At 34.3% G+C, this 15615-nt stretch overlaps 1 protein-coding gene across 1 annotated transcript in view; it reads left to right on the top strand.

The window, feature by feature from the left end:
• The window catches only part of CAPS2 (calcyphosine 2), a 42377-nt gene continuing 26762 nt past the window's right edge, over nt 1–15615 (top strand). Inside the window, 7 exon segments of the mRNA XM_024122930.1 lie at nt 1–102; nt 3644–3693; nt 5208–5253; nt 5343–5483; nt 6856–7032; nt 11514–11636; nt 13525–13592. Of these exon segments, the coding sequence (XP_023978698.1) occupies nt 1–102; nt 3644–3693; nt 5208–5253; nt 5343–5483; nt 6856–7032; nt 11514–11636; nt 13525–13592 (707 nt within the window).

Here is a 15615-nt window from a genome sequence, read left to right as displayed (position 1 = left end):
ATGATAAATACGTGAACTTGAATAGATTTAGAGGTTAAAGGAATTGCTGCGTCTCCTACAAGTGAAACTCAGCCATTCTCTAAAAGAAAGAAGCCACTACAAGTATGTATGCTATATAACTTTCCTCTAGTAGGATGATTCATTAAATAATTTTCTGACTCCTTTCTTCACATTTTTATGACTACTTATACTCCCAAATATTTAGGATTAACATTTTCTAGATTTGAATAGTTGAACCAGCAAAATTGAAGATAATCATTACTTGAAAATTGATCATTACTTGAATTATTTTTATTTTTTATAATATAAATTTATTTATTTCTTTATTTGTTTTGGGCTGTGTTTGGTCTTCGTTGCTGCATGCGGGCTTTCTCTAGTTGTGGAGAGCGGGGGCTACCCTTTGTTGTGGTGCACGGGCTTCTCATTGCGGTGGCTTCTCTTGTTGCAGAGCACGGGTTCTAGGTGCGTGGGCTTCAGTAGTTGTGGCACACGGGCTCAGTAGCTGTGGCTTGGGGGCTCTAGAGTGCAGGCTCAGTAGTTGTGGTGCACGGGCTTAGTTGCTCCGCAGCAGGTGGGATCTTCCCAGACCAGGGCTTGAACCCATGTCCCCTGCATTGGCAGGCAGATTCTTAACCACTGTGCCACCAGGGAAGTCCCAGTTTTATTTTCTTTAATTAAGCTTATCATTGTTTTCTTCTTATTATTTAAAAAATTATCTATGTATGTCTGCAGAAAATATAAAAAATAAAAATGGTAGAAAGAAGAAGAAAATAATATACATTTTGTGTAAGCTAGGTAGGAAGAGAATCTGGGCTTCTATTATTAGGACTTTTATTCTTTTCAACCTTCATAATATCACTGTTGTGTGTATCATTGATTAGGTGCAAGTCTAAAGCTACTTTGTCCCTGTAACCACCACAGAATTGAGCAAATATAAAATTTAGTTTAGAAATACATAAAAGTGATATATATTTCCTTGCTATTCTTACTGTTTCAAATATTGAATGCCTACTGTTCATCAGTGAACATGATATATGTTTCAATAACTTATATCACTTAATTCTTACAACAAACCTTTGAGGTAGGCATTATTATTAACCTGCTTTTATTTTTAATTTATCTATCTATCTATCTATCTATCTATCTATCTATCTATCTATCTGGGAGATGGACGGATTTATTACTTGCAGGAAGTAAGGAGAACACCAGGGATCTTTTCTCAAAGCAGTATCTCCCTGAACTGCAAAATTGGGGAAATTTTAAACTAAGGGTACATGCATATTCATAAGGGGGCTTGAGCAGAGGAGAATTCAGCATATAATTGGGGGAAAGTTCGACAGAGTCCAAGCTTTAGTTGACTGAAGTCAGGAGGGTCAAATCATCATTCCATCCCCCACCTGAGTGGGGGCCTTAGTTCCAAATAAACCGAATTAGTTTAACATTCCTCTCTGAGATGTCTCAGGGTTCCTTCGAAGCATCCCAGAGTTAACTGGAGGCCGGCATCAGTATTTACTGAAGCTCAGGTTCTTTATGTCTTGTTGCAGAGAGAATTTAGGGAGAGACAAAGTGATAGGTAAGAAGTGGATTTATTTATAGAGGTACAAATTCCATAGACAGAATGTGGTCTGTCTCAAAAGGTGAGAGAGGCCCTGGGAGAAACACACTCCACAGAGCGTGGGCCATCTCAGAAGGTGAGAGGCCTAACCTGCTTTTAGATATGGAAGAACTGAGACTCCTAGAGATTAAGTGACTTGCCAGGATTTTGAACTTTATTTCTGACTTCAAGATCTATGCTCTTTGCTCTGTGTTCAGCCATCTCCCTTATATACATGAGTTAGTGCTTTGAGGTTTTTGTGGTTCACAATATTATGAGTTAAATCTGAATTATTTGATAATTATTTGATAATTTGAATCAAAGCAGCCCTTCCTGGGGGAGGCTGTGCATGTGGAGGGTCAGGGGGGATATGGGGAATCTCTGCACCTTCCACTCAATTTTGCTGTGAACCTAAAACTCTTCTAAAAAATAAAACTCATTAAAAAAATGAGTTGGATACAAAAATTGTTGGATACAAAAATATCCAACTGTTAAAATAAAGGGCCAGATAGTAAATATTTTTGGCTTCGTGGGCCATGCAGTCTCTGTTGCAACCATTCAACTTTGCTGTTTTTGTGAGAACACATAGACAATTCGTAAGTAAATGAGCATCGCTGTGTTCCAATAAAACCTTTCTTTATTTATAAAAACAGAGCCTAGTTTGCTGACCGCTGGCCTAGGGATTTATAAACTATAATTTATCTTTATTCTGGATTGGCTAGCACAATTTGGTTGGAATTAGATAGGAAAGGTAACTGCCAGTCTGAAATATTTATCCCTATGACCTCATTATTAAATAGATCTATTTAACAGATTTGAATAAGTCTTTTAAAACATTTTCTGGAGAATAATAATAATCATGATGATTATGAAAACTACAGCTATATTTTATTTAGATTTTCTTCCCAAAGTTAGATGATGTTATAATGTTTCCAAAATATAATTAAGAAAATATTTGATGGGTGCTAGAAGTGTGCTGCTATTTTAGTCTATGTTTCATATATAATACATAATAATACATATTATATTAAAATTAATTAAATATAATCAATATTATATACATTTGTTTTTATTTTATTATTATATATTAAATATATATATCCATTTAAATGATCACCTTGTGATTTTACATTTCTACATTTTAACTATTTATTGGGATAGTGCTTAATACCATTTTAAAATTGATACTGAGCTGAATTTGTTTTTTCTTACTCTTACTGTCAGAGTGATGAAGCCCAGTCTTGATTAAAATTTCTGTACTTGCTATCAGTATAACAAAAATGACCCGTTAGATGACATTTCAGAAGTAAGCTATAAATGCTTATGGGTAAATTATTTCCTGCTTTTATTAACTTGAGCTTTCCCTACGATTCATACATAGTTCTTATTCCATGGTGGCTAAACTCACTGTAATTTTCAGGTCTTTGCACAATTTTTGGCAATAAAATCAAACATTTACAAACATATACCTGTATATATTTGTCACTTCCTTGCTTAAAATCCTGTACTGTCTTCCCATTACCTTTGGGATAAGGTTCAAGTTCTTTAACTTGTATTATAATTTAACAGCTCTGGCCACTACCTCCTCACACTCTGGATTTCAGTCCTTTTTAACTGCCAACTCTTGCCTGTGGGCCTGTGCGGCGCAAGTTGTTCCTCCTGGCTGGAGCAGTTTTCTCCCTTCTCTCTTCATCTGGTTAACTCCTACTCATCCTTCAGAGCCCCATTTAAATGTTCCTTTTTTATTTTTGAAAAAGCTGCCTCAATTCCCTAGACTAGGTTGGGTACGAATGCTATGTATAGCTGCTCTGACTCAGCATGTATTTTCCACATTATCTGTCTGAGTGAATGTCTTCCCCAGCAGAGTCCTATGCAGGTTATTGTCCTATCTCTGTGTCTCAGCACAATTAGGGAGGGGCTTACTAAATATATCTTATATAAGTTTCCTGAAAAAAATTATAATTAGCCTTGTTGCATTGACATTATCTTTTAAATTATAAATGAATGATATATGCATACTGATTCTAATTTTTTATTTTTAAATTAAAGCAACGATGGACCTTCAAATCAAGGGCAATGGAGGATCCTGGCCTACCTGTGTAAGTCACATTTCTTCACATTTGAGCTGCTTAATGCGTACATATTTATAACATATTGACAAGCAAAAAAAGAAAGAAAAGTTATACATATAGCTATGACTGTGAACCACAGAATAGTTTATATGCATGTGGATGGCCTGAAAATTACTATGTCAAAATTAAAGTGGCCCTTGTGATAGGATGGTAGGATTAAGAGTAATACTTCTTTTGTTGTTTAATTTTCTTTAATGTTATTTTTATATCTTTCTGAAAAAGTTAAAATATTGTTTTTAGAAAATTCAGCTAAGAGCACTTATTTAAAAATTTATATAAAAATCTTATACTTTTATTGGGATAGTCAAAATGGATTTAATGAGAGATATATCTGTACTTTTATCTTGAGGAATATGACAATTTTATAAATCTTACAAAATGATTTTATTTTTGAACTGGAATACATTAATTTTTATATATTTTACATTTTTGCTTTTGAAAATTTGGAAGGATATGATTTTTATATTCTTTCAAATATGTTAGACTACATGGCTTCTTGGAAAATAGAAATTAAAAAGTAATTTATTAGGCTGAACTATATAAATTTGACATTTTTATAGATTAAAAATGGGCAAATATCAGCAATTTCATGTGGTTCCACAAAATAGATACCTGTATGCTCATCCAGACAAAGAATAGAGCTAGGTGCACTGCTAGATACGAGATATTGAGTCCGTGATGACAGTTGTGTGCTGGAAAATGTCTAAAAACTGGTTTTCTAGACTCATACTATAAGTTTATTATAAATTTTACTTGATAATTATAAATAAAATTAAGTATATTTTAAATTGACTGTAAATTTTACATGAAAATATTAACCAATGTGAATATTGGTTGATATTTTCATTTATTGTAGAGTGACATGAGTGATTTCTTTGCTGAATCAAGAAATAGTTTTGAATATTGGAAAAATATTTCCTCAGTTTTTTGTTATTCACTATGTGACAATTACAGACAGGATACACTTTTAAGTTTACTATGCAATATTAACATTTTCTCCACCACTTTTGTCAGCCTCAGAAATCAACAGACTAATATATCAAGTCCTGATTCATAACATTTGCCCATTTCTGTGTAAATAATCCCACAGTGGCTGACTGGCTATCACTGAACACAGAGTTGGAAAGAGATGCCACCACAGTATTACCATGCAGATACGATAGCTATAAATAACCTCCATAACACAGGTAATAGTGAAGTATAGTAAAGCTATTAAGAAGTGATGACCTCTGAGTATTTATTTCCTTTGTTTTTAATATAATTTATTTAATTGTAAGTTTACATAATTTTATTTTTAATAATTCTGTTAACAACCAGTGCAAAAAATTAGTGAATATTTAACAAAAGCCTATCACAGCTGAAAGAAGCCAGCACACCATTGGCTTCAGTGTACCTGTTTATATAGGATATAGCATATATGACTTTCAACTATTAAAGTCTCATCTTAGAAACTTATGGGATGCATAGATTATTTCTTTCAGGATCCCACGACTTGATTTGGGAAGGCTTGTTGACTCAGATGATGAGGTAATTTTTACTTGGTATTTAATATAATAAACATTTGAATACAGTATTACAGATAGCATATAATAAGTGTCATTTAATTTTATTTTTAGGATGATTTTTCATATATGCTGCTTAGTACAGTGCATATTCATTTTAACCCACCAAATTCATCCTCTGCTTTTGGTTGGGTCACACCATGTCAGGTCACACCATGTCAAATACCATATACTCAGCATCATCTAAGTGACCTCGTTAGTATTTATTTCTTATTATTAACTTTCAGAATTATAGTGTGCATTTGTCACTCTATTTAATCCATAAATTTCATTATGTTCAGTCTATCTTTTGTTTAGTTTAAGTATAGTGTATATTAGCATCTCAAACAATACTGTTGATGAAATAATTTTACTTTGTTTTACATTTTTGCCTCACATAAGAATGGTATTTTTTAAATGTCTTATAAAATTGGTGAAGTACAGGTTTATACCAAGTTTTATACTAAAAATTATGGCAGAAAATTAGATCAGATCTTGCTAGCTTAACAATATAAAATTGGTCTCTTGAAACTGATTTATACCTTAGGCTACTAGGATACCAGGGAGTAAGTAAGTAACTATACTTATTCCAAGGTGTCTCCTTGGGACATACTTATACTTCAAACAATATTCAGTGTTTTATTTCATGTTATGAACACACGCTCTGACCAGTATTCCATGACCAAAGGGCTTACTTTTCTTTGTTAGTCTTTTTCCATTCATGATCTCCTCAGTCTTGTTTTGGCTAAATTACATGAATAGTACCCTAATCTGTATCATGTTACAGTTTTCACCCTGAAGCCTTGCCTCATCCTTCTCCTCTGGGTATAGACTTGGATACAACACTTTCAAAGGGTTGTACTGGTTTTTTATTCCTTGTGGAGCTACTGTCCCTCTCTGGGACAATATATATTTGCTTCGTATTCTTTTTAGATTTCTCTTATCCACTGGCTCTGTTATCTTTTATCCCATGGAACTGTGGCAGGGAGCCAAATAACACCAGAAGATAGACTATTTCAATATTCTAGAAATGGCAACCAGAGATTCTCATATTAGTGATCTCCAATTCCAATGACTGTTCTGGAAGAAATGATTGGCAATGGAGTTTTTCTGGGGCAGGAATAAAATCCTATCCAAAACTCCTAAGAAGAAAGAAAAGTCATTTTTTCTTCTCTCTATTTTAGAACCAGGAGGAAAGTGGTGGTGGGGGGGAGGTGGTGGTGAGATGAATTGGGAGATTGGGACTGACATATCTACACTAATATGTGTAAAATAGATAACTAACAAGAAGCTGCTGTATAAAAGGAAAAAAAAAAGAACCAGGACTGATCTCCAGCTGGGAAACAAGATACAGGCTTAACTGGTATTTGAGGCCAGTGCCCATTCTGAGCAGTTCTGTGTGCTCTGATTGCTCAGTGATGCCGTACCAGCTAAATGTCTGAAATATGACCTCTCTTTAGAAAATAATTATAATGGTCTGTTTCTTAGGCATAAATGCTAAGGTAAATGGTAAACCTGTTAATGTTAATAAGGAAAATTAATAATAATTCTGATTTTTTTATGGTGATAGTAAATTTTTTACTTCTAGGAGCAGGACGTAATACTTGAAAATTTGCCAGTGCCAACAGACAAATATAAACTAAAATATCAGCAATACAAAACTGAAATGAAAGAGGGATACAAACAGCATGGTCAGAGAAATGCACAAAAGACAAAGTCAAATATCACACATCAACAGACTCTGAGAAACAAGATAGATGACAAGGTAATGTATGAGGCTTTATAAAATAGTAATGAAATTTAAAGAAAACAGTACACATATTATAGAAACATCTTTTTTGTCTGATATGTCTTGCTGTTAGTCATAATAAAGTATAGTAGCTAACATTTATTTCTGTGTGCCAGGGACTATTTTAAGTATTTTACTTATATTAACTAGTTTATTCTTCACAACAACCATAATGGGTTATTATCACCATTTTCAGGCATGAAAACTTTAATTATATGACCTACTGACCTACTCATCTTTTCTCTGTTAGTAGTTTTTCACTTGCCTTGGGTTGGAAATAAGACAGTATTATATATCTGTTTTTGATGTAGCTGTCTTGAACTCTGTTGGTCTCACAGATTAAATTTTAAAGTTGAAAAGTGGTTTCAGACTTTAAAGCGACCCTGTTTTATTCTAAAACTGTCATCACTCCATGATTGTCTTCTAGCTCAGTTTGGGAGATGTTTTTAAGATCATGAATTGCTGAAACTGTTATACTTTAATTTAATCTTAATTAGGTATAAACTCACCATTCATGAATATAAGAGCAAAGTAAACATAATAAATTTAATGGCTTTCCACAAGCATACCAGAAAGGTGAATCTTGAATTTTACAAAGGTTTGAAAACATAGTTTATGATACTACTGGCCATACTTTATGAGAGCATTTAGGTACAATTCTTCATTCAGTTAACTTTTAATAAGAATAATGTATTTTCAGGGAGGTTCGATGGTTGTATTTACTTAGCATTTTACTGTAGGTAAAAAAATGATAAATTGTAAGTAGATGCGGTATATCAGCTTTTTTTTTCTAACGCATGTAGGAACTATTTAGAACTGACTAAATCACATGGTGTTTAGCTGAAAGAGTAACAAAAGTTATGGGATTATTTGGTCTCTTTTATTTCAAAACAAATTTTCCAGATCCAAACAGATGCACATAAATATAATATTCTAGTATCTGTAGTAATAGGATAATTTCATTTAGCATCTGGCTGTGTATTATTTGTAGGATCTACCATGTGACATTTAGATCACTGTAATAATGTTGGGAAAATAGAAAAGGTTTCTATAAGTGTGTGCTTTATTTTCCATGGCAAGACGGTTCAAATAGTTTTAAAGTAAAACCTTGGTGTCCTTGAACACAAGTTCAAATGAGGACGCTTGTTTACTTTTGGTTTAAGAGAAGACAAATATTGTTTGCAAATCTTCCCATGTGATTATAAATATTTATATAATATGAATAAAGAGTTTTATAAATAAAAGCCAGTATTTGCATATTTTCTTCTGGAGAAGATCCTGTTTTACTTCTTTGATTTTTTTAACCTGCATTTAACCTACATATTAAAAGTTTAATATGTTCTTGATAGTCTTGCAAAAAAGCCCTGGTGTCTATATATTCTATATATAATAATCTTGTACCTAAGGGGTCTGAGCAACTTATCTGATGTCTTTTTAAATGTATACCATTATGAGAACCAAAACTGCTGTATAAACGTGCTGTTAGTAAATCCTATTATTATTACATGAATTAACACTGGAATAGTAATCTCTGGAAATAGAAGAGGTCCCTGATATCCAAAACATAAGCCCCTCTTTAAAGAAGGGAGCCACATGTAAATTGATTCTCTTTGCTGATAAAGAAAAGCTAAAGTTAGATATATTTAGAATCCAAGATAATAACTAAAGACCATAGCTACTAACTAATCAGGCTGATATATCAGTCAACTGATAATGTCAAACAGTAAAATAAAAGTTCCACTCTCACTCTGCTTGATTTTTAAAGGGAAATTTCCTGTGTTGAGTTTTCCTTCCATTTAGTATAAAAAGGTGGTGAATCTCTTATTGTCAAATTGTTTTGCCACCTAAAACGTAAACTTATATGTGTGTGTCTATATATATATATGTATCTTAAATAATGAAACATCTTTAAATAAAACATGAAAATTATTAAACTTCAATTTTACAGAAAATAATATTAATTTCCAAATTAATATTAATTACTTGTACTTATTATTAATCATTCCAGATATACCTTTTTTCACCAACTCTATAAAAAGACAAAACACCTTTTGGATTTAGAAACGATCACCCTAATTCATCCATTCATTGTTTATTCTTTCAAAAATAGTTATCTAATGTTTAACTACATGCAAGGTACCTTTCCAGGCACTGGTGATAAGTCAGTGAGTAAAACAGACAAAAATTCTTGCCCTTACAGAGCATATAACCTAATTAAGGAGTAAGCAAGAAAAAAAAAAAAGAACAAATGAATGAATGAACCGATCAGTTCATCTAATATGAGAGATGATGACAAATGCTATGGGTAGAAGGGAACTGGAAAGGCTAGGACTCGAGGTTGGGGTAGCAGTTTGTACAGGATCATCAGAGAAGATCTTTTCCATCAGGTAGCATTTTAGCACACATATGAAAGGGGTAAGAGGTAAGCCAGTCAGGAGAAACTGTGTCATGAAGTAGGAGTGGGCCTGGAGTGTTTCAGAAATATCAGGAGCAGTGTGATGAGGGGGAACGGCGAGGGAGAGGTGGGAGGAGATTGTTCAGTGAGCTAAAGGGAAGTTGAGGCTGGGAGGCAGACCATGGAGGTCCTGTAGACCACTTCAGGACTTTGCCTTCTATTCTGTTCTGTTGAGGATGGGTTTTATGGAGGAGGTTATCACAGTAATCCAGGCAAGAGGTGAGGACGCTTGCCTGGACCAAGGTGGTCGCAGCAGACTTGGATAAGAAGTGGTCATGATGAGGAGTCGGATTCTAGATAGATTCTGAAAGGTAGGGCTGAGAATATTTGGCGATGGATTGGTTTTAGGTTTGAGAGAAAGGAAAGATGAAAAGCGACTCTAAGGCTTTTGAGCTGAGCAATCGGAAGGGTGGACTTGTCAATAACTGGAGTGGGGAAGACCACTGTGAAGTCTGATTTGGGGAGGTTAAATTTGAATACCAAGTGGAAACGTCACTGTTTCCTTTTTGTAAAAGATTAAAAACAAGTTGAAACAAAATAAAATGCTTTTGAAAGTTTCCTCCAACCTACACATAATGCAGAGCTTGGCTTCTACTTAAACGTATCTGTCAATTTAATCTTTTAAATTTACCTTATATAATGTTAAACATCTTTTTGGTGCCTGTTAAATCACTGTTTAGGAAAAACAGATATTAGTGGGTAAATAAATAAAATTATAAGGTATCCTCATAAATTTTTCCCCAATAGTACATACTTAAGATTTATTATTCATTCATTGAATAAATAGCAAGCGCTCACTGCATGTGGTCCTGTTCTGGCACCAGGGATCCTGCAATGAAAAAGACAAGGTTCCTGCCCTCGTGGAACTTAGGAGAGGCAGGCAACACATCATAAACAAATGTATAATAAAGTTTCATGTAGCAATCAAAGGTCATGAAGATAGCAAAGATTATGAAGATGGAATGTGACCTTTCAAGGAAGATCTAAAGTAAGAACAAATCCTGGGGGAAAGACTCTTGAAATCTATTATGTTTTTGACAAGTTGCTATCCTATTGGGGCATTATTTTTTGTTAAGCTCATGTAAGCACATCTTATATTCAGAGAAAAATTTAGTGTTTGTGTTTATCTCTTTAGGATCCTTGTCAAAAGTTCAGAAATAGCAGACATAAAACCAATGAATCACCGAAGTAGTAATTAGTAAAAGTTTTGTGCACACACCAAAAAGACAGTTCGTGAACTGGGAATACTCAAATCAGACACAGGATGAGACTCAGGAATCTATTGTTATAAAGCAGTTTATGTAGTGAGGCAGCAGTGACTTTATTCTTCACAGTGATTGGTTATAATATGAAAATTTTCTTAAATGATAGGGGATTGGTTAGTGGTTATCAGTTTGGGGGAACAGTTTACGTTTTGCTTATGATTTCCAGAGACATAAGCAAGAAATGACCCAGGTCAAGTTAGTCTCACTTGTCTTGCAAAATAAGCTAAATTAAGTTTGCTTTTATGACTAAACTGGTATTGTCTGCTCAGGGAATTTTCAAGGCTGGTCTCTGTTTGTGTTTGATTTTAACAATCTCAAAGGATACACCCCATCTATTGGTATTTTACTTGTGAACTTAATTTTATAAAGGAGTGACGTGCCCATATTTATTAAGTTCACAAAGACTCAAACGGACAATTATAATAGTTGTTACTTTTTATGAAATGCTTACTATATGTTGGGTACTTTTATAGGTGTTGGACATGTATCATCTCATTTATCACTTTCGTGTGTGTGAAGTAGTTACTAATGTTAATTCCCATTCTATCTATGAGTAAACCGAGGCACAAAGGTGTCATCTAGCTAGAAAGTGGGAGAGCTGGATTCACACAGGCAGTCTGATTGTCAGAGCCTGTACTCTTAATTTGACGTATCCAGTGATCATTTTATCCTTTATTTTTTTAAAAACAAATATTCTAAGTATGTGTATGAGGGTTCACTTATTGCTTCACCTCTAGTGTGTACAAGGTGCAGAAGCCATCACAGATGATCTTACAACTCTGGATAGGAAAGCCCTCCTACAGCAGGGTTACGCAGACAACCCTTACATCACACAACGGAGTACAGGAAAATCTGATGCTGTAAGTTATTGCTATTTTTACTTATTCGATAAGATAATTTGCCCTCCAAGATTTTACAGACTTAACATTGAAGAGATAATTGCAACAGTTGAATTTGGACTGAGGCAAATATTCATTGATATGCAAATTCAGTCCTCACTCTTACCACAGATTGACATTTGGTATGTTTACTGGGGAAAAATCATCTTGAATCTTTGGGAGTTCGTAAAAATTTAGTTTATACTGTTCAAAATGTTCATTGACCACTACTTATGACAATGGGCTAATCTGCATCACCCCTTCCTCCAGAGAGAAGTAGCTGGATGATTTATTTTTTATTTTTTGAAAGTTATAGGCTAATAAAACTGTAGAAATTCAGGCCAATTAAGAAAAACGGCAGGGATAAAGCAGTTTTTCTTTAGGAAAAGGGAAACAAAGCTCTAGACTCTCAATATCTCAACTTTAAATTATATGTTTTACAAAATCACTGAGATTGCTTAATGAGTATTACTTAGATCAGTTCTTGTACAAATAGATAGGTATAACATTTCTATAGTGTCCTGGAGTAAAGCAGACCAAGCTGCTTGGAGTTGGAGTCCACTGGCTACCTAGACATCCCCAGGTGATTAAAATCTTAGGCACACCTGTAATGGATTGATGCAATATCAGTATGTGTAGGCTCAAGAGTTGAGAAAATTCTGCTTTAGATGGCCTAAATAATAATAAAACAGGGATTTAACTAGTTACATTATCATTATCATTGAGGGGAAATTCGAAATAGATTTTATTTGGATGCCAGTCATCCAGAATCAATACATTTTGAACTGACAGCAATTTGCAATCAATCTCTGGGCCAGCTGGACTGATTTTCTGTGGCTGTCCCAAGTTGGTAATTTGTTCTTTTACTAAAATCACATATACATTATTTTCTATGCCTATTATTGTGTAGATATTTATACTTAATAGAATAAGGAGTATTGCCAGGACGAAAAAAAAAAATTTAAAAAGCTACTTTATAGGGCAAAGTTTTGTCCCAGATAGGGCTCATTTTGATATTTTCCTGAAGTTATACTTGCATGGATGTTACTTAAGGTTCATTGGGTATTGTTCTTGGTATAATCCAAAGCCATTTGGGTGTCAGTGGATTTCTTTTCCTTATAATTACTTTCTTAGTGACATCATATCTAAATTTACCGTCAGGCACAGTTTACTCTACTGTGGTAGCACTCATTTATCAGGTTTTTAAAGGAAAGTTTATGTGAGTAAACTTTGAATGCATCTGAAATTAGTACCAATTTACTTTTAAAATGTAGGTGGAAACGCTTCAACTTAGTTTTTAAATAAATAAACAACAGAAGCAGTGAACCTATGGTTTTTATGTCCATCTCTTCTAGTTTGTCATTTTTCAGTGTTATCAGATCCTTTGCATCTGTGTGACTTCTGCTTCTAATCTGCTTTCTGTTTACACAGACCTCTAAATCAGTGTGCCTGAGGGTGGTTCTAACCTTTCGCTCCAAAGTGTAAGCCACCATAAATGTTAACACCCAAGGGTGGTTCTAACCTTTCCTCCAAAGTGTAAGCCACCATAAATGTCAACACCCAAGGTGGGCTTTTGGTGTGGACTCTGTATTCATTAACGTCACCTCTTTTGCTTGCTTCTGGGTTTTACATCCATTGTCTGGCCGATATGGAAATCTCCTATGATTTCTAACAAAATTTAAGTGTATTATTTTTTTGGAAATAAATGTATTTTTAGGTTAAAAAATTGGAATTTATTAATGATGAATATAGAAATCTATATTTAAGAAAGAAACTGGAAGTGTTTAACTTATATCTTAGGACTCTTGCGTTAACTATAGGATTGTTCTGTCTTATGGACAGTGACATTTTCTTTATTTTCTCTTCTCAGGAAACTGTGGCTGCAGAGAAGAAGAAACAGACTGTTGCAGAGCAAGTGATGATAGACCACTTATCCAGGTAAGGGTTAGTAACTCATAATAGAAATCCATTCAGAAAGTATTCATTAAATTTCTAAATTTTGACACCCATATCTTTGGGTGTCAATCAACAAGTGGTCAACTCAGAGGTTTCCACACTTTCTGTGTTCACTGCACTTGTAGTGTTTTGGTAATTTTTTCACCAGACTCCTTGGCCAATAGAAATACCCAACAGTTCTATTAATTAACTATTTATGTCTAAACAACTTAGTAAATATTTACTTTCTAACAACTTAATGGTCATCTGAAAAATAATACACATAAATTGAAAGAAAAAATATTTTAATTTCATTCTTAAATAAGCACAATTACTTACTAATGGGATGTCTGCACTTCTTGGCACCACACAATCTCTCAAACCTTAGAATTGTGTAGGATGATGCCACCCTCACTTTCTAGTCCACATGGCACTTGCTTTTTATCACAGCAACTCTAGAAAAGCCGGCTTTGCAAAGATGTGATATCATTCACTGAAGGAGTGTAGCATGATATCTTGTTGAAACTGTGAATTATCTTGAACTAGTAGTTTTTATGGTATCCAACAAACATGAAGTATCACTATTTCCCTCAAAAGTTAAAAATATCTAGGGGTGTCCCTGTGAGTTCCCTGTGACATCCCAGTGTGACTTAGTGCACACTTTGGGAACTGTGAGACCATCAAGAATTTTAAAACCTAATGTAAAGTTTCACAACCCTTAGAAAACTATATAAAGTTTCAATACCTGCTGTGCTAAATTGCATGAATATGTAAGTATTGTAGGATTCAGAAGAGGCTGGAATAGTCTATGAAGTCTTCAAGGAAGAAGTAAGACTTAAGTTTAGCTTTGAAAAAAATACTCGTTTAGTTGGGTGGCAGAGAGAAAGAATGATGGTCTACATGCATGTTTCTTAGTTAATTCTTTGAAACAATTAATTTTGCTTACAGTCTTTGGTGTATCTCCTTCCATTATCTCATGAACTGACTTTATGTTTTCACCCCCAAAATGCGACCACAGTGTCTCTTCATAAGATAACTAGTGACATCCATATTGCTGGACTGATGGTGATTTCTTCATTCTCATTTACTTGACCCATCAGCGACATCTGTCTGGGTTGAAAACTTTCTTCCCTTCAAAACACTTTTCTTTTTCTCCCTTGACTTCTGGCATACACACTTGGCTCGTTTTTCCTCCTACCTTCCACTCCTCAGCCTCCTCTCCTGGTTCCTCTTCATCTCTCCAGTCTTTATACATGGGAATACACAAGGGCTCAATTCTTAGACTTCTACATTTACTTCCTAAGTGACCTCACCCAGTATCATGTCTTCAGTAACCATCTACATGCTGATGCTTCCCTAATCCAAGATCCTGATCCCAAAGTAACATTTTCCAAACTGGGTTCCTGAAAGTGGTTTCCCTTCCCTCCCCTGATGATGAAATCCTCTTTAGTTTTTCTCCATGGCAACCCCATTCTTTAAGTTATTTAGGTCTAAAATCTTGGTGATGCGTTTAATCCCCCTTTTACTCAAATCGTATATGCAGTTTGTCAGCAAACACTCTCAGGTCTACCATCAGAATAAATTTACCCCCTCTGCTGCCACCATCCCTGTTCACACTCTCATCTTCTTTTTTTTTAAAATTTAATTTTATTTATTTTTTTATACAGCAAGTTCTTATTAGTTATCTATTTTATACATATTAGTGTATACATGTCAATCCCAATGTCCCAATTCATCCCACCACTGCCCCCCCACCCCACCACTTTTCCCCCTTGGTGTCCATACGTTTGTTCTCTACATCTGTGTCTCTATTTCTGCCCTGCAAACCGGTTCATCTGTACCATTTTTCTAGGTTCCACATATATGCATTAATATATGATATTTCTTTTTCTTTTTCTTTTTAGCATCTTTATTGGAGTATAATTGCTTTACAATAGTGTGTTATTTTCTGCTGTATAACAAAGTGAATCAGCTATACATATACATATATCCCCATATCCCCTCCCTCTTGCGTCTCCCTCCCACC

Source organism: Physeter macrocephalus, chromosome 6, assembly GCF_002837175.3.
Source record: "Physeter macrocephalus isolate SW-GA chromosome 6, ASM283717v5, whole genome shotgun sequence".
NCBI lineage: Eukaryota > Metazoa > Chordata > Mammalia > Artiodactyla > Physeteridae > Physeter > Physeter macrocephalus.
This window is presented reverse-complemented; position numbering and strand designations above follow the sequence as displayed.